This window comes from Seriola lalandi, unplaced genomic scaffold (assembly GCF_002814215.2).
Source record: "Seriola lalandi dorsalis isolate HSWRI2012SDOR001 ecotype SW California unplaced genomic scaffold, Sedor1 jcf7180002052042, whole genome shotgun sequence".
In the NCBI taxonomy this organism is placed as follows: domain Eukaryota; kingdom Metazoa; phylum Chordata; class Actinopteri; order Carangiformes; family Carangidae; genus Seriola; species Seriola lalandi.
This window is the reverse complement of record NW_019522595.1, coordinates 18,876-42,791: the sequence shown is the minus strand read 5'-3', so window position 1 is coordinate 42,791 and position 23,916 is coordinate 18,876. Positions and strand designations below refer to the sequence as shown.

The window sequence follows — 23,916 nt, the reverse complement described above, 5'->3', positions numbered from 1 at the left end:
CACCCCCAAAACACACACACACACGCAGACACTCTTAGATACACACATACATACTCCACAGAGAGAGACACAGTAAACTCTCCTCTCCAGTTCCTGTAAAATCAGTCCGTGTGTAATCTCAAATCCTGGATGGAGTTAAGATGGTCCAGATGACCTAAGACACTGGTATCCAATCTGTTTCCTGCAGGGAGCGGTTGTGTATCCAGCGCTTCTTTCTCATGGCCATTGTGGCATGTTGTGAATTACTGTCCTATTTTAAGATGAACCTGATGAGATGATGCTCTGGAAGTCACATTGGTGAGGAATTAACCCTGCATGCCACTAATGTGCGTATATCATAGCAGCTGCTGTAAGAAGATGCACTTTGTACCCATGTGTATACATGTGTTTGTACATTCTGCTTGGATTCATGAGTGAGTAAGCGGAGTGCAAATCCCTGCCTCCTCATGAATAGTTGTGGTTGCTAAGTGACACTAATTAAGACAGTAGGAGATTGTGGAGACAGTGAAGTTGGAGACAGTGTTATAGGCCTATATATAAACTATAGTGCAAAAAGGCTGAGGAGGATGGGGAGGTGGAAGGGGGGGAGAAATGAAAAGTAATGGGATACAAGAGAGAGAAGGAGAAGATAAGCCATACTAGTCTCTTTCCTTTGACAGCAACAACAATATATACCTCCGGCTCTAGCTTCATATTGGCTGGAAATGTACAAGAGTGGTATCAGTTCTGTCATCTGACCCTCAGCAAGAAAGCAAATAAGCATCTTTCCCAGAACTATTTCTTTTAAGCGAAGTCTGCTCATGTGGAGGTTACCCAAACGCTTGTCCGCTCCCATCTTCCCCCCTCCGCGTCCAGCTGTCAAGGGGAGCAATCTCCTTAGTAGATCCGCTGCATGCATTGCTCCTTGGAGGGGTTTCAATCTGGTAAATTTGCCCTCAGAGGGTCTGATGGAGGGGAAAAAAAAAAGGCAAAATCATTTCATTTCTACCTTCTCAGTTGCTTGTCTCTTCCTCTTATTTATGTCTTCCTAGCTTTAGCAATCTCCCTTTTTCTCTTGGCTCACATCCCTGCTGTGGCTGTTTTGCATTTTACCTCATGATGAGTTGCATCCTATCGTTTTCAAACCACTCCACTTCCTTGCCCCTTTGGGTTCTGCTGACTAATAGTAGGATTTATGTGAAGAAACTAGGCCTTGTGTATACGACAGTTTTGCAGCAGAGGTGTGTGATTTTTTTAATTTTTTTTTATTTATTTTTTGTTTTGTTTTGTTTTTAGCCCCGAGCTCCTACTGAAGCTCATACCCGCATCGGGATGAAGTTGTCTCTTATCTCTTTTTTTCTGGTGTGCCAGTGAGCTGAAGATTGCAACATGGAACACATACATCAGTTTTCTAGTGTTTAATAAATAACCTGACACCATCTGAATATGTTTCTATTCCTCAACCATCTGCTGCTCCTGATTGCCAAGCTCCGATGAATGCCAAGAATTATTTGCAAATACTATGATGATCATATCTCCAAACCTGTGATTCTGAATCGGTTTGCTCGGAAAACGTCCGAATCTGAGCCCAGATACAATATCTGAACTGCATATTTGACATAATCACTTTCTCTCTGCCACGTTGACATCTTATTCTTTGCCGTTTTTACTTCCTCCTTCTCCGCAACCTTGAACCGTCCACGTGCAAACCACTCGAAACTCCAGTCGCTTCAGTCGTCCCAGTAGGTGATGGGTTGTGTACAAGGTGTGAATGTGTGTAACTAGAAAGACTGTGCAACAGGATATTGCTGGTAAAAGACTTGCATGCTCGTGGGCTTTCCATAGCTTAATAAAGGTTAAATGAATACAATTAAACTTTATGGGAGGAATGACTATAAAGACAGAGGCCCGCTGTGGAGCTGTACTTTCAGCTATCTCCTGTGTCTTGTTGTGTTTTGCTGCTCTGCACAGGATCATCAAACGTTTTTCAGAGCTGGGAAAGTGTCAAACATTTCTTAGAAAAACCTGATCACCATCTTGCAACAGAGTGTGAAATTTTGCCAGAGGAGTAATGCATTATGCCGGCATCTGCTTGGCTGTTATCCCCAGTGAGCCGAGGCCTGTATTAACAAGGTTTGGACACGCCTTGGAGCTCCGCAGAGCTAAACACTTCACATTCCTCTGCAGGGTGAGAGGGAGGGGTTAGCAACAGCGGAGTGGGGCTGGAGGTAAAGGGAACAGAGCTGTCTGTGACTGATTATGTCACGTTGGGCCTCAGGATGTAGCCTAACATGCACTTAATGTATTATTGTCTAGTCTGTGCACATGCTGTTGGTGTGTGTCTGTCTGTGGCAGTGTCTACATGTGTCTCTGGGTGCGCGTGGGATGTTTTCAGCCCTGAACTCGGTTGAACTTTATAAAAAAAAAAGGAAAATGCATGGAATTAAATATACAATGTCCTCAGTTTATTCATCCTCTTGCCAAATAAACCCTGAAATATTGAAGCTGTTTATTTCTGTAAATCTGTGTGTGTGTGTGTGTGTGTGTGTGTGTGTGTGTGTGTGTGTGTGTGTGTGTGTGTGTGTGTTTGTGTTTGTGTGTGTGTGTTTGTGTTTGTGTTTGTGTTTTGTGCATTTCCCAAATAAAATCTGACTTTGATTGAACAGGATGCACCACTAAGGGAAATAAAAAAGTGTCAACTTTTATATTTTAATAGGGGGAATTGCTGATGGCAGCACTGTGGCACAGCCTCAGAGGTGACATTGGTTGTGCCCATCACAGATGTGGCTCGAGCAAACAAACACACACACGCGTAAACACACCATGACAACCAATAACAACAGCCATCAGGCAGGGTGTGAGCTTGAGGGTGTGTGTTTTTATAGCATTGTTTTCCTGACAGCTCTGTCATTATATTATTCAGTAGTTTGATAGCATTGTCTTGGTTCCTACTTTGTGACAGGACACCTTGGAGGCAGCCTACAAACACAGACACACACACACACACACACACACACACACACACACACACACACACACACACACACACACACAGCAGAGACACGCACGCAGACGGATAGGACCCAGATATAGTCCAGACATAGACAGGGTCCACTGTTTGCCGGTCTGCCTCTGAAGCAAGGATGTTTGATTCTTTTTGTTTGTTTTTGTTAGACTACTCCGCTCCTCGATGCATTGTAGTGTACTTGTATATTCTCTTTTGTACATGACTCAGTTAGGAATCCGCTGAAACGACTGTTGCAGTATTATTATGCGGTACTATGTGCAGGCCTTCGGGTTGACAGAGCTCATTGCTCTTTGAAGTCTTCCCATGACCCCGTGCTTCATCTTTGTCTCTTTTTCCTCCCTTGGTAACGCACATTATTACCCTTCATACCTCAGCACCTCCTTTCATTTCCTGGGTGTGTGATTAGCTGCTAGTTAGCTAACACAGTAATGAGCAGAGGGCTGTTCATAAAAGATACAGCCAAAGGCTAGGCTAGCATGCCAGGAGCCAGTATTGGCAGGGTGGCAGCACAAAAATCTGACTCAAGAGCAGCTCCTTTGGACAGACAGATTTTTTCTTTTTTTTATTTGTTCATACATTTCTGAATGGACATTTTGTCTCGTCTCTTTTAATTTGAAACAAGCCTGCCAGCTTTCCAAATGCCACATGTTGCCCTCAAAGGTTTAAAGAATACTTAAAGCAGTTTGTGTTTTTATAATCAAAATAATATATTGAGACTAAGCAAATAGCTGATGAACTGTGAGAGGATTATGGTTCCATAAAATAAGATTTAGAGATTAAAGTCTCCTCTTGGAGCCTGAATGTCTAAAAAAAAAAAAACCATATAAATGCAGCGTAATGTAAAGAGAAGAATCTTGTAAATATGGAGCTATACAGAGTGTAAAAGGATATTACTTTTGAAGGGTACACACTGAGCAGATGCAAAGATAATAGTGTGTATGCATCCAGTTGTAAATTTGCCCACGCAGTATTTTATCAGGATAATAAAACACAGCTCAGATGGTGTTCCTGCTGTGTTCCACTTCCATTGTAACGCTAAATGTGTATAAGCCCTGTGCCCACGCCAGCAATTAATCATAAATGGGTGCCAGCACTTCCCAATTTAACCTGATTTGCACATAAATGCCAGTGGGCATCATGGGCCACAATGATGGCCCATCATCTACCGATGGAAATAATGGAAACCAATTATCCTACAATTAGCCCAGTCAGAATAACTGAGCAAATTAAGAACCTCAAAATGATATTGGGACTGTGAAAAGACACTGATGGAGCTTCTCTCTCTCTCTCTCTCCCCCTCCCTCTCTCCACCATTTGCCTCTTTGCTGGTCATTTCCCAAAGCCTTGGGAGTCGGTCTTGTTGTCACAACAGGTGCTGGAAAGCCCCATTGCTTGATAGACTCCAGTGTCACTCGAAGCCACATGAGGTCTGGGGTTGTGTCAGGTTGGATTTAAAAAATTAGAAGTGTACATGAGAAAACATCCTTAGGGTAGTCACAGAAGGAAGGAAGTCAGAGGGTAACCTTTGCCTCACAAAACAAATTATGATAGTGCTTTTTAACAGATTTTAGGACGGAGATTGCATTGAGATTGGAAACCTCACAGGCTTTGCATACTGTGTTCTTTTCTGCTCCTGTTTCATGCCAGAATATCAGCACGGTCCCTGAAGACTTATGCTCACTGTCATATTGCGTTGGCAAGGTTCTCTAACGGCTCTGAGCAGCCAGTATTTTATTACTCTCAGTGATTTTGCACAGCTATATATCATAAGTCTTAATAGCCTAAATACTGGTTGCAGTTGTTGGTTTTGTACTGTGTACATATTGAGACCTAATATACCCTAACATAAAACACAGTAGGGAAAAGATTGCGTAACATCCCTCTCAGGCCGTGGTACAGAGAAAGGATTGAATATCTGGGAGATAATATAGCCTACATTTTTGAAGGCAAGTATGTGTTTAAAAAAAAATAAAAATAAAAATTTAATTTATTAATTTAAATAATTGATTTGAGTTTTTATGTGTTGAATTAAATGAAAATGGGTGAACTTTACATGTTTCAGCCCATGAATTTGCAGTGACATGCACTTGTCTTCCACAGTTTGTTTTTGATACCACCACCAGGGGGAGAAATGTTGTAATTCTATACACGGAAGCTTTAATTCAAATTTCAGTAGTGTATGTTTCCTTGGTTTAAACATGCGTTGTTTATATCTGACCCTTTGACTTTGTCTACATATGAGTATTATGGTTCCACTCATACAGTACACCTCTGTATTTTAGTCTGTGTATGTACCAAAGAAACTCTACCATTCGCTGCTCACTTATCTTCACTTGTTGTAATTATACAGTCTGCCCTCTCTGCTTTCACCGGACATCATTTAAATAAATGGACAAGTTTGTAAATGGTGTTGTTGTTCCTATTCAGATAAGAAAGGAATGTTCATGCAGTTCGTGCTGCTATTGTAAAAAGGCTGTGAAGGAGTTTATAATATACATGGTGACAGTGTTCTACAGGAAGGATGGGAGCAGTTCTACTAAACATGGAAAACTTTAAATTTAGTTGTTTTTAGTTATTTTAACCTGCAAATTCATGCTGCTGTCGAGAGGCATACTCATCAATTCAACTGAAAAGGACCGATGGAAAGACAAACAGCCAAGCCCATAAACACTATGGCGAAGCCCTTAGAACAAATATATCAATATAACGGCCTATTAATAGCACATCTGATATGTATATAAAGTAAATAAGTGAATTGTAACAGGTGGATACACAAGAATTTTGAATTTTGTCACCATTAGTTCTCAATGCAATTAATTCAGTTCAATTAAATCAATTCTCTGCACTTGATGACATCCTGTAATAAATACTGGATCCTGCAAAAACAATTTCCACTCATTCTACTCCTAATTATAAATTCCCAGTAAATGGTTACTACTGTGTAAAATGACTCAGATGTGTCATCAGAGTACAAACTTTTCAATCCACTAACTAGCTCACAGTTCCAGTCGACATGGCAACATGAGAGATGACAACACCATGTTTTAGGAGCCTTGGTGTTTGACGTTTTGAGTTTTTAGTTGCCCTGTTGGATTAGGACACTGAGGTATGAAACTACACAGTCACATGAAAGGAAATGTAGCAAGCTAAGGCCCAGGTAAAAAAAAAATATAAATGTATAGTTGCTATCAGAGTGATTATATCAGTTAGTTTCATTGCTCATTTTGTCACAAGTCTAACAGGAAGTGAATAGATGTAGTGAACTCAACGAATAGGGAAATGACTGTGATGGCAAAGTCATAATCACACTCGGATATCAGTTTCTGCTTGAGAGGAGAGCAAATAAACTGCATCTGTCAGAATGTAAATGATATACATACAATCAGTTATAATCACAAGCTTTAGAAGCCGCTCTAATATTGACTTGTGTTCAGGAAACAGTTCAGCTCATGAAGCGTCCTTAAAGATGGCTGATATCACAACAAGTCCTGTTCTGACAAACTTTGAGAGTTCTACAAGGGCCTACACCGCACAAGTGAGCCACATCCTGAAAACTGATCTCGACGTCTGATAGTAAATTATGGGGTGTTAATAAAAGCAGCTCACAGGCTTCGAGAGGCAGTGCCAATATTTGAAGTGGCCACTCTTTCAAAACAAGTGACCGTTATGAGAAAAGATGGCTTAAATAAGAGGACTGTGGATTGAAAATGCAAGGATTAGTAAGTGCAATGCATTTTGATGCTTCCAATTATTTGACTATTTGTACTAAGAGCTTTAATTGTTAGAGTAAGATTCTTTTCCTAAGCTGCAGCAACAAGTGGTAACTTCTGTAGCAGTGTAAATGCCAGTGCTGGCGTGCCTTGTTGTACATTAGAACAGTGAGTAGAGATGCGCTGTGTCCTCGGCACTGCCCACATGGTTGACACAACGCATCTGATGAAGGCTCACCCATAAAAGTCCAAGCGACCGAGATGCACCTGAGACTTTCACTGTTGCCACTGCAGAGGGCTGTGTTGTGCAGAGAGTCGCTGTTTATCTGGAGTGTATTGCCTCTTCAGAAGTTAATTACAGCCTTCTTCGCAGCATCTGTGCTGCAGCGGAAGACATTACACTGTGGGAAAGCTTTCCTAAGTGATTGGCAATAATGTAGTCAGAAATATGATTAAGTGGCTACATGATTGTCCACTCAGTTATCAAATTAGAGTTGTTTGCCTGTTTACTGAAAATTGGTGAGGATCATTTTAATATAGAAAACCTTGATGTTTAAACCTTTTCTCAGTCGTAAGCTCGTGTGTTGCCAGTGTCGAATGTGCGTGTTCATAAACAGTTCAAGCACTTAAGCATTAAAAATATGTTTCTTCATACTTGCATGTATGTTGGTAGAGTGTAAAAATAACTTTAAAAACAGGCAGTGGCTTTCACTGTGCATGAGTATTGCTAACATGTAGTCAACTGTGTGGTATGTACTAAAAATACAAGGCTTTGCATCTGTTATCATTTTTCAGATTATTTTTATCTGTCCTTTAATGACACAAGCAGCCTACAACACATGATTGGTGCCTCACAATAGCACACACTTTGTATAGGGATTCATTGCTTGAGTCATTCATTCTCAAATGTAAGAATTTGCCGTTTTTCTTTGTCATGATATATGTAGAAAAATTATTTAATTGGTGAATCAAGAAAAAAATCAACAGATTAATTATGAATAAATCATGATAAAGTGATCGTTAGTTGCAATATCCAAATTGCAGGAGCTGATGGTGGTAAATGTTACAACATACCATTATAATTGAAGCATTGTGTTGCTACAGAGATGCCCCCTCCCCCGGCCTACAAATCATATTCTTCAGACATAAAGGAACATTCTTGTCCGGTACAAGCCCCCAACAAAAATCACATCATCATTTTTATGTTTTTTTTTCCAGTGAAAATGAAATACAAAAATGACCATAGCGCAATATCTGCCCAAAATCAATTCAATACAATCTTTTTTTTCTTATAGTTTCCCTAATATTATCTTTTTATTTTTTTAGCTTTGTAGGTTATGACATATCATCCACTACTGAATATGGTGGTAAAAGCCCTAATCATTTCAATGCCAGGTTTAAGATGTGATCGGGAAGTCTTGACATTACGAGGTTAACATCCTGGGTGTCGACACTTGACCTGAATATGTCCCCTCTGTCTTTTTTTCTTTCCCGTGCTCTCATTATACTTTGGCGTTACTTTCAGCCTCTCTGCCTCTCCGTCTCCTTACATCACACATGATAAGGGGACTGAACGTGTTAGTTTCAAAAGCAGTGAGGTCTAGCTCATCTGATTATTTTCGTGAGAAGGCTGACGAGGAACAACCAGAGCTGCCAGTTACTGCTTTTTAATTGTTGTTTGATCAGATAATAAAAACCATGGCCATAACAACAAGTGGAATCGGCCTCTGGATTCTGTCAAAGTGTCGTATTTAGTGGACCCTGGTGTTCCAGCGTAGATCAGGACAGGGAGGGAACCCTGGTGACGCACACACATACGCACATCGACACACACGCAGGCCTCCTAAATGAGAAAAAGTGCTGAGGCTTGACGATGCCCTCTTTCTCCTTTCTCACTACCCCTCATCATTCTACTCCGTACGTTCTGGTACAACATCCTCCTTTTCTCTTCCTCACCGCCCGCTATCGCCTATCACTACTCCTCAGCACTCCTCCTTAAAGACTAATTCATCATTATGTCTTATAGTCCAGATAAAGCCCGGCTATTCGACGATTAGTTAAGCAGGTGTCCTTGACTGCCCTGCCTTGTTTTATCATGCTCGATTTTTGCTCTCACAAAGTTTCTGAGCCAAACTTCTCTTCCTCTCTGTCAAGTTAGTCACTCAAAGGCGAGGACGGCATCAAATCAACTCCAGCTGAACACCTTTTGTCAAATCCTGAATGCTAGCTTCTCAGCAAGGTCATAAAAAGAAGTAAGACGTTTGTATTGCCTGATTGAATGGCGTTCAGCAAATCAATAGCTTTCGGTGAATAGCCAAGGCCATGTTTGGTTCATCTGTTATGTATAAACAACTCTCAGTGTTCCTGTTCCTACATGGCGAGTTAGTCAGTTAACAAGAGAGTACAATGGAAAATCAGCTTTATTATGCAAGCGGGACAGACTTTGCTCTGAGAGAGAGACACACACACACACACACACACACACACACACACACACACACACACACACACACACACACACACACACACCTTCTGACTACAATAAAAAAACCATGTGTACCATTGTTCACATCTTATCAAGTGTGAGCCACAGTAGTTGCGTTTGTTCAGCAAGCTAATTGACCCTCTCCAGAAGGTTTTTTTAACACAAATTAAAATGGTACTTTATTCTTTGCAGTTGCCAGCAGACCTTGTTACGACTGTGTCTGCAAGCCCAGGAGGGGTGTGTGGTGTGTGTGTTTTAATGTGCGTATGCATGTGGGGTAGTGCTTGGAGAAAGTAAATGGGTGATTGTTCGTGATGTTCCTGTGCAGTTTGCATATTGTGTGTGTGTGTGTGTGTGTGTGTGTGTGTGTGTGTGTGTGTGTGTGTGTGTGTGTGCATGCGCGCGCACGCTGGGGGGTTTGGTAGCATCTGATTGAAGTGTCTGTCAAGCGAATATCCTCTTATCTGAGTTTATCATCAGCAGAAACTGATGTTAATGGCAGCAGCGGTTTAGGTGGCTTGGGGTGCTGGTGGGCACAGACACACACACACACACACAGAGACACACACAAACACGCTAGAGACACAGGCTGGGAGATGGTTTACAGCCCAATTACCCAGCCTGCCTCTGTGCTAGAAGGAGGCTCTAAATCTTTGGATTCTATTGTACACAACGTAACCTCTATTACTCCCTCTTGCTCCATCTTCTTGCCTTTCAGCCATATAGTTTTTTCGAACTGCTCTCTGTTTTCATGCGATGCTGTTAAACTAATCTTTATCTCTCCATCAAGAGTTTTTCATATTATCTCAGAGGATTAATTTTGCCGCAAGCGATCATTGCAGGAAGAGTCAGGTTTATTGAGGTTGCATTTTTGTAGTTTTAGACATAATTTCTGTCGGCTATGACAACATTGTGCACGGCAGCGTCAAAAGATCTTGATTTATGGCGACATCACTACAATGAAATCTCTTTCAATTACTCTGGCTAACCTGGGGTTTTCTCATCTGTTTGCTAATGTTTCTTCCCTCATTGGACTTTTTTCTTTTTTTTTTTCAAGCTATTGTTGCCATGGTACCAGATATCAGACATTAACTTGTGTGTAAAGTATTATTACCCATAGAAACAATGCCCAAACTATGGTTTATGAGTTCATCTGGTCAGGCTGATGCTGATAATATGAATGACACAGAGCTGGCACAGTTGGCACAAGCCATGTCAAGGCCAAATATCAGAGGGTTTCACTGTCCCGGAACACACTAAAAACCTACTGGACTTGAACGCTGCTCAAACTCATCCATCCATCTATTCACTTCATCCCCTCCTCCATCCATTCATGGCTGCTCTGGGCCTAGTTGTCATGGTTACTGTGTCCTTGGCGTCACTAAGCCCTGATTGTGACTTGTGCCGCCAGGAGGGAAAAGGTTTCTGATAACACACACACACACACACACACACACACACACACACACACACACACACACACACACACACACACACAAGAGCAGACGCACACAAACACACACTTCTCATAAGTCCTCAGTGGTCTACTCATGGATTTTCATTCATATATCAGTTTGGGGCTTAAAATGCACATACAGACAAACATACACTCTTACACACATATACACACACACACAACAGCTCAGTAGTTAGGGCTACAATGACAGAGAGTCAGTCCCATTAATCATCCAGTGTGTGTGTGCATTGTCCTATAGATAGGTCTATGTATTGTGAAAGGTCTCGAGTCACGAGCTACACTGCCAGCCTTTTAAAGGCCATCATAATATATTACCTTACAGAATAAATGCAGAGAAAGTCAGTCTCTTCCCGTATGGATGGTGCAGAGAGGAGGACTAGGAGAGGAGGAGTAGAGTGTGAAGGCACAAACATGCTCATTTTTGTGAAGATGGAGGCTGGCAAATGTTACCTGGAAGCATCATCTAAAACGTGTTGCTTGTGTATATGTATGTATGTGTGTGTGTGTGTGTGTGTGTGTGTGTAGGCTTGCCTCTCGTACCACCTCTTGTTTTACAAAGAGGATGCTGGGAGATGGAGACAGAAATCACAGTTGCCATAGTTTCACACTTCTCCCTCTCAGGGTCGATTAAGGAAAATGTTCCGACCAGTTCCCCTCATCCTTTATAGTTCTCATTAACATGGTCGGATGCTGATGGTGTTTATTCTTTCAGCACTGACCTTTTTATTTCCTTCTCTTGATTTAATAAAACCTCTGCTGCATTCTTCTTTGTATTTATATTTAAATATTCATCTTTTCAAGTTAGTCTTGCATTTGTGTGGTCGGGCTCTTTCTGTATTTTCTTCTGTTTTACACTCTCTAATCTGTTTCTCTTTCTCAGCAGTTGCAACCAGGAGCAGGTAACCTTTGACCTTGGTTGCCATGGCAGTAGGGCTGGGCGCTATGGACCGAAAATCATTTCTCTGTATCTTTAGGCTGAATGGCGATACACGATATATAGTATATCTCTGTATGTCTTACGAAGCGGGCTAAATGTTCAATTATAAGTCAAAGCCACGAATGAAATGCAAAGACAGGGTTTCCTTACCTGTTTGAAAATATACTGCTGCAAAACATGGAAATGAAAATTCAACAATTTAGGACTGATTTAAAAGAAAAAAAAGAGGTCAGTTACAGGTTTTCCTCTCCTGATAACAAAATACACAGCTGAGAAATATAGATCTTTTAAATCTAACAAACCAGGCAGTGTAGAGCATCGCATGTTGCAGGATATCTTTGAACGGGTGGGGCCGAGTTTGCGTGGAGACGAAAAGGGAGTGGGGGCAGGGTTTGCGTGGAGAGTGTGAGAGAGGAAAGTTTCAGCACAGGCACAGCTTTAAGGAAAAAAACAGGTTATGTAACACAGCATCAAACTACATGGATATAAATGGTATTGTCTCCTCCTGTATCTCATTTGAAAACATATCGATATACCTTAAAAAGTTGAGATATATATATATATATATATATATATATACCACCAAGCCCTATGTAGAGTAAATGCTAACCATTAACACCAACATATTCCATAGTAGGGATGTCACGATACCAGAAATTTGGTAGTATGTACCATTACCAATGAAATTCCATGATTCTTGATGCTAAATTCAATACCACAGCAAAAAAAACAGAAAACAACAGAGGCTACTGAACACACTGCGCTAATACGTGCACATGTATGTGTGAGCATGCACTTCCTTATAGACTGTGCAAGTAGCAGTTTAAATTGACTTCCATGATGACAGACCCATGTTTTAACAGACTGAACGGTGATGACGGTTGCCCTAGTAACGTTATGAGCACCCAGCTCACCTTATGTGCTGTCGTTATGTTAGCCTAAACAAGATAGCATTTGCGGAGCTTTGCTTAGCTGTTGCAATTCACAAACAATAACGGTAACATTTCAGGACATGAACATTTTGATGACATGTTGTAACTTGGTAATATAATGTTAAAATAAAGTTAAAGTTCTTGTGACATCCCTATTTCATAGTCTCTCTATTCTATTGTACTGTATTCTGTTTATCACCCCTGGATTGAAGCCACGTAGCAGTTACCTCCCAGACTTTATCTGTTTGATTTGTCAGGATCTCATTGCACAACTGACTCCTGATTTTCAGTTTCTAACAATGAATTCACTTTTTGTGTCAGTGCCAGCACGCTTACTCATCTTGGCTGTGTTTTAAGGATGCAGAACTTTAGTACAAAAAATGGGCTTCAGAAGGAATTTCATTCATACTGGTTTAACGCTGTCTGACATGGCCAGAGGCAGGGCTCCAAATCTCCACCGGCCACCAACCAAATGCTGGTAAATGTTGGCTGTGCCTGCCCCATCTGCCAGATTTCCAGCTGATTTGGCAAGTAGACAAGTTGTCTTCATTCAGACCTTTTGCTTCTTCGGTCTTTCTGCATTTTATCATATATTTTAAAGCTGTAGAAAGCTGTGTTTTTATATTAATAATAGGTCAAACGACTATGTCTCACTGTTTTGGTTCAATCATCAGCTCCATGTGTAGACGCAGCAGACACAGCTGTTTGTAACCGACAAGCTTTTAAGAACCAACTGTATACTACCTGCCCAGCACCAAACAGCAGACACACACAGTTAGCAACCAGCTGGTGAAGCATTCAGGAGCCAAAGAGCCAGATATTTCCCTCAGGAGTTGGTGTAGACTAAAACAGAGCTAAGAAGAGAGTGAATATTGGACTTCCGTTTGACGAACAGAAACACAACTCCAGATGAATGGTAGTGTTACTCTGGGTCTGCTGGATGTGTAAATGGGAAACTGCTTACTAAAATGTTCACCTAATCAGCACATATCAAACTAGTTCTGCCAAAAGATGCATTCAATACAGCATCAATAAAATACACATCAAAACATCTGCTGTGAATTCAGTGAGAAAATCAGTTTCATATTTTTCCTGCTCAGATGTTAAATTTGGATTGTAGCGTCAAACCCAGTTTGTTGATTAAAATTACGATTCTGCCTTTTTAGCTATCATGGGCTTTTTAAATAAAGTAAGGGGAGACATAACTTTTTCTTTACACCTTGGGGGCTCCACATGGAAATGAATCATTTTTCCAAGCACAGTATGCACAGCAGCACTTCGGCCCAAAATGGCATTCATTATAGAGGAGTGCAACTTCACGCAGACGGTTAGTTGGCTCTTATCTCACCTCACTGGAGAAGAATGAGGGTGTGGCTGCCCAGGCTGGTTAAACATTTGCCATAAATTGTCTTGCCATTAGTTTGCTGGCAATAGATTTAAGGTATGAACTAGACTGATAGTCAGGCATGCTGTGGATTAAGGCACGCAATTATCAATAGTGTTCAAGGCAAGTTCAGGAAGGATGCATACACCAGTGTTTTTGATGTATGACCATGTTTGTTTTGAGAGTTTTTGGTGAGTGGGTAGGCTGATATTTAAGGAAAGAGTAGAGCCACGAGAAGGAGGAAGCAGGAAGTATTGACTGAAATATGAAGTTGCTATTTTGGACTGCTCTGACTGGTGTGAAGAGTCTGAACTATGAGAGTGGGAATGGTTGTGTGATGACATAGAAATTGGAGATGAGTGACAGAAATTTCGGGGGAAGCTAGTGTGTGTTTGTTACGAAATTTTGACCAGACATTGGTTCTTAACAACAGAAATTCACACAAACAAAGAAATCATTACAGTACAATGTATAAATAAAGTTATGATTAAGGAATAAAAGTATTGAACGCACTAAGAAAAATCTCTACACCAAGGCAAGACACCAGCTTATTTCACAAAGTGGTTCTACCTCCTACTTGTGCATGTGAGAACCAGCTGGGTGAGTGTGTATTGATGGGTTTGAAAACTGAAAGCAAGTTTACAAGTCATTAGTTAACATGCTGTCACACAAGAAACAACTCATGATGTGCAGAGGCAAAGCGATCCAAAACGTACCGGAAAGGAGAGACTTTGTTAAAGGGCTGAAGTGTTAAAACCAAGTGTTATTTTTTCCCCTGTGTCATCGTTCCGTGTTTTACACATAACTTTATTTGCAGATTTTTAATATTCATGTGAAATGCTGCATTGTAACTGTGTTTAATAAGGGGGGAAAAAAGTTGACATGTTGAACACTTACTTCCCCCCTCTGTATGGCTTCTCTGTATTCGTTGCATGGTGCTGTGGAGTGCCGCACATTTCCTCTGCAGTCATTCAGCTTAGCTTTAACTCCGATGACCTCACTGTGTATATATCACCAGAATCCACTCGTTCTTCTCTCCCGCTGTCTCATCTATCCCTCCCACTTATCTCTCTATCCCTCGCTTTTGTTCTCTCTTACTCCTTCCTGCCACTTTTGTCCTTTATTTATTTATTTTTTTTATTTCTTTGTATTTATTGATTGTCACTGCCACTCTAGATATTACACAAGACCATTATGGCTTCATGTCAACTGGCCCCGCGCTAAACTGCCTATCATCTTACTGCTATCCTTGCTGCTGCTATTAATATTACAGATGCCAACGCAGGATTTCCTGTAGCATCTGTGCTAATCCTGGTCTACCTCTGGTACATTTCCTGTAGCGTCCAATTCTCTTGTCCATGGCATTTGATATAAAGCTAGCACCAGTGCCAGTCATGACTTGTTCAGGAGACATTTGCTGTTGTCACTCAATGATGCCATCTGGTGCAGTGTATTGTGAAGCTGGGTCAGTGTAGTAGTAGTTGTATTTTATGTTTGTCAGAAATCTACAGTAACTGGTTAGTGATTGAAAATAAATCTAGTTTTTTAAATTTTTTTATAAATGTATGTTTTGTTGTGTCGATGCCATGCTAGTAACTGGATGACCAGATGGGACAGATGGCAGAGTCTATAGGATGGGTATTAACCTCAGTGGTGCCCTCCACCGAGGGGCCAAGGGTTAAAACATGTAACCACTGAAAAGTGACTTTGTTATTGTTTCTTTTAATCGCTGCACCTTTTTTGTGTGTGTTATAATGAAATGTGCTGATGAGCACTGGTTGATTTTATATATATATATATATATATATATATATATATATATATATATATATATATTGTTACATGTCATTCATTTTAGAAGCAAGCATTGTTGTCAGCATTATTTAATGTTTGTATTTGTTCCTAAAAGTTCTTCTTTTCGCTACATTTTTCTCCTAAACGCTCTTGTCTTCCGTCTCTCTGTGGGATAACAGCAGCCACACTGACAAAGACGGAGATAATCACACTAAGTAGTGAGGGATTAAGACTTTCAGTATGTGCAGTGCTGCTAGGCCTTTGTTCTTTGTAAGCCTTTGGGATATTCTCCCAGTTTGAACTTAAACTTTTTTTTATCTTTTTCTCCATTTATCTTTTCTTTCATGATGTTCTTTAAATCTGTTCTCCGCCTCCCTGCCCCGGGCTAAGTTAGTATTAAAGCACCATGATGGGATGTCTGAGGATAGACATTTGGACCAGGTGAATGTCCATCTGCAGCTCTACCCTCTTTTTTTTTTTTTTTAACCCGCCTGTCAGTCATGGCTGTCACAGCAGGTGTTGCTAGAGGGCATAAAGAGAGAGTGAGAGAGCGGATAGTACAGGGTAAAGGACAAAATGAAGGTGCACAGATGGAGAGGCTGTTGGGCAAAGTGAAAAGAGGGTGTGTCACAGCTCCAGCCTGTTAATCACACAAAGGGAAAAAAAAAAAAAGGGATAACAAATGGGAAAGAAACTAGCTGAATGAATGAGTCAGCTCTGCCCTCCAAAATACAGCGGCACTCTTGGGTCCATGACGTCAGAGTTGATGAAGGGGGAGAGAGGACAGAGTTTCAGGCTGATAAAGACAGAGAGAGACATTCCTGTCTCTCACCTGACAGATTTGGGTGGCTGCCTGCAGACATGTCGGGACCTTCATGCTTAAAGACACACACACAAACACAAACCTCATTTGGTAACCCTAAACTAGAATTTCCTCCATCAGTGCATATGTGTAATCAAACATAGAGCTGTAGACATACGTTGCTCAGTTCAGCAGGTAAACTTTCTAATAAGGCGCCGTTTTAAAGGTGGATTAACTAATGGCTTTATTAATGCTTGATAAATCATTTACTAATGCTTTTTAGATCAGTTATGAGCTACAGACAAGAATAGCGTTTGCACCGGTCACCTTGGTTTTTTTCCTTTTTCAAAAGTCCACCCATCCATAAGTCAACAGTTATGAATGTTAACTAGACTTGTAAACAGGTCCAAGCACACTGATGCAACTCTGTGCCAAAGGTGCGTGACCTGGGTGACCAGGATACGGAGGCCATCACTGGATAGGGCTTAAACAGGTGGTTTAATTTGCATTTGTTTGTTTTTTTTATGCAATCCATCAAGTCTGCAGATATAAATGTTAATATCAATACATTTTGGTCTGGGTTCTTTCCTAGGAAGAGCTGAGAACACAAAACCGGAGGAGGGTAAACTTATTAATGATCCATAACAGAGAGATGGGATGATGACAAATGATTTATTAATCATTAAAGCTAGTAGCTTAAACTTAGAAGTGCTTTATAAAGGGTGTTTATGTTAGAAAGTGCTGCCTAAAAATATGATGCATATTCTCATAGTGGTGTATTTTTGACTTACTGCCTACAATATTTTCAAGAGTTACCTTTTCTCTTCAGCTCTAATTACATAATCACAAAATCTTAGTCACAGTTGGAGCACAGCTGCAGAGTACCTATGCAGTGTATTTTACCCCTCTGTGTGTGTGTGTGTGTGTGTGTGTGTGTGTGTGTACTCACACAGACAAAGTCTAGTGTAGGATATTTGTTTTCACAGTAATGAGACCGAACCACGGTTGGTTGGATGTATGTTTAGACTACTCTGTCTCCCTCCATGTACACCGGTCATTTACGCTGTCTCCCGCGCTGGACTTTCTCTCTTTCTCTCCTCCTCCTCGCTGTTCCAACAGTCAGAGCTGTCATGCATTTGAGATCATGCAGGTGCTGCCGCCTCCTTCTTTCCAGGAAAGAGTAGAGGCCGGAGAGGGAAACGCAGAGACAAATACTGTAATTGTCTTGTCTTTTTCAGATCGCTCACAGTCTGAGTGAACTTCTTCTCTTGGTGTTTATGCAACATTTTGATTGTGCTTTCTCTCTCTTTGCTTCACACCCAGTCTTTTTTTTATGATTGTATTCTCTAAACCTAATCATCATATTGAGCAGGTTACAGCTTTAGTGTATTGCTTTGAGACACTTGGCATGGCTGTTGCAGGTCTTAAACCCGCGTGACCTTTACTGCCGTGATTGATCACTTTTTGAGCAGTAGACCAGCCTCGGCCCCCTCCCACATGCTCCCTCTCTGTCTCGCTTTATGTCTCCCTCAGTGTAATTGATGTCGGAGCCAACACTGAGATCTGGAGGAGGCATGAGCTAACAATGTGAACATGCCCTTACTTGGCTAAAGCTCCATGTCATTGCACTCTTTTCCTGGAGCACTTCCCTACCGGCGCGGCTGTAGACTTGCACTGGCCCCTAGTGTTTGCCGAGGAGCATTACACCATGTCTGTTTGACAGAGGGTGCATCGGCTTTCTAGATGTCAGAAAGGCACAAGTTAGTAAATGTGAAAGTGCTGAATCAAGTAAAACCTCTTCATACTGCAGATGCATTTGGTTGGTTTGTTTTAGCTGCTTTGATCTGATAAAAAGAAAGCACTTTCAGGAACCTTGTCATGAAAGGTTTATTGTACAGGAGCGGTTCAAGGTTTGGATGGAGTTTTGCCAGATGAGATTCTAGTGCAAATTGCAGACTTCATACAGGATTTTCATTTTCTCTTCATTGGCTAGCATCAGTGTGAAACTAATTCTCCTCCGCGTCTCTGGGAGCTCCTGTGGCTGCAAACAGAAACTTGTGTCATCACATACAGAGCTTCAATATGCAAAGTGAATCTCTGCTTTGTTTGACCTCTCATCAGAGTTTGTAGACTTGTCGAGAACTGTTCTGTGCTCCGGTAACAGTCTCTTTTCCCCTCTCTTCCCCTCTCCCTCTACCACTCCCTGTCTCTGCCTCTTTTTTACCAATGTGAAAACACTTCTTAAGAGCCACTTCCTGCCGTTCTCGAACCATTTCCTTCGACTCTATTCCCGACAAGTTTGCTGCTCGTGTCCATTTTTTATAACTTCACTTCCCATTTTTGTGTGTGTGTGTGTGTGTGTGTGTGTGTGTGTGTGTGTGTGTGTGTGTGTGTGTGTGTGTGTGTGCGTGTGCGTAAGCATGCAGATTTTGTCTGTGTCATTGTGGTATTGCATACTGAGTATTAGCTAATTCAGACAAAGCGGCTGTGTATTTGTAAGACAGCGAGGGTGACATTCTCTCTGACACCAAACAGCATCATTGACATGGAAATATCTGGACACAGACATGTGGAGGTTCTTATTCCGCACCAAAACCCACATGCGACAGGCAAGTGGCCATTTTTTCATGTGTGTTTGATGGAAAGTTAGCATCTGTGTGTGTGTGTGTGTGTCTCTGTGTGTCTCTGTGTGTGTGTGTCTCTGTGTGTGTGTGTGTGTGTGTGTGTGTGTGTGTGTGTATATATATATATGTGATTGTCGTGGTGTACTGGGGTGATGGATATGATTGGGACTGGAGACTTGCCCGAAGCTTTAGGCAGCTGTATGTATGTGTGTGTGTGTGTGTGTGGTGTGATATTTTGGGAGGAGAGGAAGGGGTTTCATCTGTGAGGGTGGATGTGGAGCTGAGCTGCCATCTTCTCAGCTGTGAAGTGAGAGGAAACGCAGGAGGACATGTTTATTGTCCACCTCCTCTGACCCTAAATCATAAACAGTTAGTTTTTGCTGGTAGGTTGAAACTCAAACTTCTGTCCTTTCATTCTACAAGTGCAACTGATTTTTTGCTAATCGCGGGACACACATTGTGTTTCTGTGTGCTCAGTAATTTCATCCCCTAGTGTTCACCCCATGCATTGTTGCACTAAATAGTCATACACGCACGATAAAATTGAAACTGTTCAGCCAAAACCGCCTTAACACGTTGAAACAATATGTAGACTCATTTCAGTTTGACAGAGTCTAGTGACTCTGTGCAGTATCTTCAAATGACACCACAGCTTATTTCTGGATGCTCCAAATTCTAGAAATTGCCAGCACCTTCATGTGTGATCAGTCAGATATGAAATTCAAAATTTGCTAAGCAGCAATCATGCAAGTAAACTCAGCTCCCCGCTGCTGCTGTATTGGAGATATCGAGCAGGAAGGAAGTGAGATCGGTTCTAGAAAAGAGGAAGTGAGAACTAGGAGGGAAAAGAGGTTTCCTGTCACTAATGTGATCACGATCATGCCCCTTTCTACCCTCCTCCTCCCTCTCTGTGTGTGTGTGTGTGTGTGTGTGTGTGTGTGTGTGTGTGTGTGTGTGTGTGTGCGCGCGTGGTGTACCTGTGAGGATAATTGTGTATTTATGTCCACTACTTCTGTAGGGGAGGATACCTTTTTTTATTTTTCTTAATGTAAATACATATGTTCTCTGTAACCTATGTTAACACAACCATGCTCCCCTCCTAGCACCAGTCTCATATTACCTGGATAGAGAGGGACTTTGCCAATATTAGAGGCCAGGTAAGCTCCGACCACTTGTGGAGCTACTTTATGTCGGGTCAGTCTGCAGCTCCTCCCTCGCTAAGCAAACACACCCCAGCTTTACTGCTGCTTACGGTAACATGTCTGCATTTTATCCACTTCACTCTAATGCACTTTTTTTTCATTTTCGTCTCTGGAAATTTAATTCAGCAATTTAAAAAAAAAAAAAAAAAAAAAAAGGCTAAAAACAACTTCGCTCAAGTGCAATGCAGTGCAACGAAATGTTGGTGAAAGCTACGTCTGCTGAAAGCTCGATTATGCCACAGTTTGGTCAAGAGAGAAGTTGACTCATGCTCTGGTTTTAAATGGATGTGCAATGGCCTGTTCTGTCTTACGTATTTGTAGAGAGCAATAAAGTGAGAGATGGAGGGAAGGAAAAGAGTAAGAGGGCACTTTAGGAGTGGTGAGGGCTTTTTTTAAGAGACAGGATGGGCAGGAATAGACTGTTATGAGAGGGAAGAGAAGGACATGCCTGGCCAGAGGCAGGAAAATCTCTGTCATCCGCAGGCAGTGAGATGTCTGAATCGTCACCTCAGCCTCCCCCCTTCCTCCCCCCTTCCTCCAGCTTCTCACTCTGTTGAATTGTGGGTAAAAAGAAGTTGCACAGAGTTGGGTTTTGGAGTCAAGGTAGTTGTGGTAGCTGCGTTATTTTCAATCATGGGAGCAGAGAAAAAATCAATTTCCACCACTCTTTTTGTTGTTGTTGTTTCATTCTCCCCCCAACCCCTCTCTCTCTCTCTCTCTCTCTCTCTCTCTCTCTCTCTCTCTCTCTCTCTCTCTCTCTCTCTCTCCTGCTCTTGCTTTCGCTCTCACTCTCTTGCTCTCTCTGCCGCAAATGTGTGTGTGTGGGGCTGGCTGGGTGCAGGACTGTGAGAATAAGAGCAGGCTCTTCCTTCCTGCATGCTTTGGTTCCAGTTCACTTCAGATGCAGTCAGTCACTGAGGACACACCAGGCTAATCAGACCAACAGAGAGAGAGAGAGAGAGAGAGAGAGAGAGAGGGGAAGACAGAGGGAGGACAACAGCGATAATGGAAGAGAAAATGAAGATGAAGAGTTAATAAAAAATACAGCAGGAGGCCCCTGCAGAGAGAATAGATAAAGGGCAGAGGCTGAGAGATTTATTTTTTCTATATTAACCTGCGGTTCACAGAACTAATCCTAACATGGGTGCACAAATGAGTCTAAAGGGTGCTCGTGGCAAGATGAGGTGAGGTTTAAGGTGATTTTTGTGAGGTAGAACGGTGTTTGTCTTGTTATGGACATGGGTAGGATGATAAAACAGTCTGAGAGATGCTGAGATGGAGAAGGACAGGAGAAAGTTCAGCCTGTTGAACTTTCTGACCCTCTACTTGTCCAAAAAGAACAAAGCGTCGCCCGGCAGCCCTGCTCTTTGTCACAGCTGCAGAACACCAGCTGCGACAGACAACAGCAGCGACACTTTACCTGCACCAAGGAACCCCTGGACGGTAAAGTGACACCTCCTCATGTTGGCATCTTGATCAAATTTGGGTAGTCTCCACGGAGCTGTTAGTGGTGTTTTGATCTTTTTAAGCTGGGAAGTGGAATTGTATTATCACTGCAAAGACGTTGCTGTGCTACATGCTGTTATTGGTGGTTGTTTTTAAAAAACAAGGGTGCAGCTGAAAGTCTGCATGTTCTAGTCTGGTTTCCTGTTGTCAAATAAACTCCCAGGCTGTAGTGGTTTATGGTGCATTGTCGAAACTTTTATCATGTTGCCATTGTTTTCATAAGTCTCTCAGTCTTACAGAATCATTTTTAAGGGCTGTATCTACTGATTATTTTCATTAATCTGATCATTTATTTCTTCATCTCATCCATTGGTTCATATTTACAGTGTCAGAAAATAGTGCAAAATACCCTTCCTGACTTTTCACAGCAGAAAGTTGAAGGTGAATGTGGCATTTTCTGCTTGATGAATAACTCAAATGATGAATCACAAAAATAAGTTTTTAATTAATGAACAAATTAACCCACTAACTGATTAATCAAATAATAGTTTGATCTTAAATTTAAGAAAAAAAAAAAAAGAAGAACACAGCTTCATATTTATGGTGTTTTTATTTGATAAACGCCGTATACGACTGTTTACGGTGAAGTTTGTAAAAAAAAAAAAAAAAAAATCAATAAATTAAAAAAAATCAATTTTGATATGATAATTTCAACTCTACTGTGTCAGTTGCACTGAGCATCAAGCCCATACATTAAAATGTACTGTCTATAATTAGGTGCACATGATAATTGGCTAAATTGAAAGATGTCCTACTTTCCAGGCCCAAATTTTTTACATGAAACTCTGGAAGGAGCTGTGAACTTCCTGGTTTAAAAGCTGAAAAAAAAATGGGTTTCCCACCAACCGCAAAGTTAAATTAAAAATGCAACCTACAGTGTAACCATAGTACTGTGCCTCGGTGTAGATCTGTGGTGTGAAACTCGGGAGATTATAAGCACAAAGAAGTGAGTCTTGGTCTCTAGAAAAGCGACTTCTTGTTGTTGTTGTTGTTATTGATGTTGATGCTTTGATACGTCTCTGTAGGGTGTTGATGAGTTTCGGGTTAGGTTGACACCAGGTTCATGTGGTGGAGTTCTCACCAGTGCCAACAGTGCTCCACCCAAAAGTCTCAGAACAAAGAGGCCAGCTTGAGGTTAAACAACGTTTATGTCCAAAAGTCCAAAAACAACAAATAAAATGAACCGTTGGAGGTGTTCTGCATCGCATTTTTACAAGTTCGCAAGTGTCACAGTCATTTACTTTTATTTTATGTTGCAGTCATCATCACTTCCAGAAACCTCTTTAAAAATAAACACACACACACACACACACACACACACACACACACACACACACACACACACACTGTACCCACTGGGTGTAATCGCTCATTCTTACACACACACACGTCTCTCTTTGCTGTGCTTCCTCTTTCTGAGCGTTTTATTTTGATGTACCGCTATTCACAGCAGATGACACTGCTATGTCACAACTGTGCTCTCTGATATCTTCTGTCCTTCGCACAGTCTTTACAATCACATGGTGTCCTTATCGTTTTACCCATTTGTTCAGTGTTCACTGACTGTCTTTATATTCTTTTCCCCTCTGTTTTGTACACTTCAGGAAGATGGAGACATCAAGGAGATCAACATTACCCATGTGGTCAAAGAGGGCTCAGAGAAGGCTGATGCCTCTCAGTTTGAGCTGCTCAAAGTTTTGGGACAGGGATCCTTTGGCAAGGTAACGCACATAACTCACAGCTTCTCTTTCTGCTGCTCCCTCTGCTCGTTCTTCTCCCTCCTTTGCACATTCACACTCTCAAACCTTCATCTGATATAACAGGGTTTCGTGGTGTGTGTTTTTTTGTTTTTTTTCGTACATATTGCAGGTGTTCCTGGTGCGAAAGGTGACCCCTCCAGATGCCAACCAACTCTACGCCATGAAGGTCCTCAAGAAGGCCACACTTAAAGGTACAGTCGCATGTGAGGTGACTGAATGGTGTCCTCACAGTGGCACAGTCCTCGCAAAAGGTTCCCATAACTGAAAGGTTTGAATTTTCATAACCCCCAGGCCCC

At 41.5% G+C, this 23,916-nt stretch overlaps 1 protein-coding gene across 7 annotated transcripts in view; it reads left to right on the top strand.

The window, feature by feature from the left end:
• The window catches only part of rps6ka1 (ribosomal protein S6 kinase a, polypeptide 1), a 54,564-nt gene that overhangs the window by 21,226 nt on the left and 9,422 nt on the right, over window positions 1-23,916 (top strand). For 2 of the 7 annotated variants that reach the window (XM_087172097.1, XM_087172098.1), the window contains exons 3-5: window positions 20,256-20,309; window positions 23,465-23,581; window positions 23,730-23,811. In XM_087172097.1, coding sequence (XP_087028223.1) covers window positions 20,256-20,309; window positions 23,465-23,581; window positions 23,730-23,811 — 253 coding nt within the window. Of the gene's footprint in view, window positions 1-18,983; window positions 19,138-20,255; window positions 20,310-21,201; window positions 21,798-23,464; window positions 23,582-23,729; window positions 23,812-23,916 lie in introns of those variants that run through there. The other 5 variants (XM_023399522.2, XM_023399525.2, XM_087172100.1 and 2 more) reach the window with 4 other exon arrangements.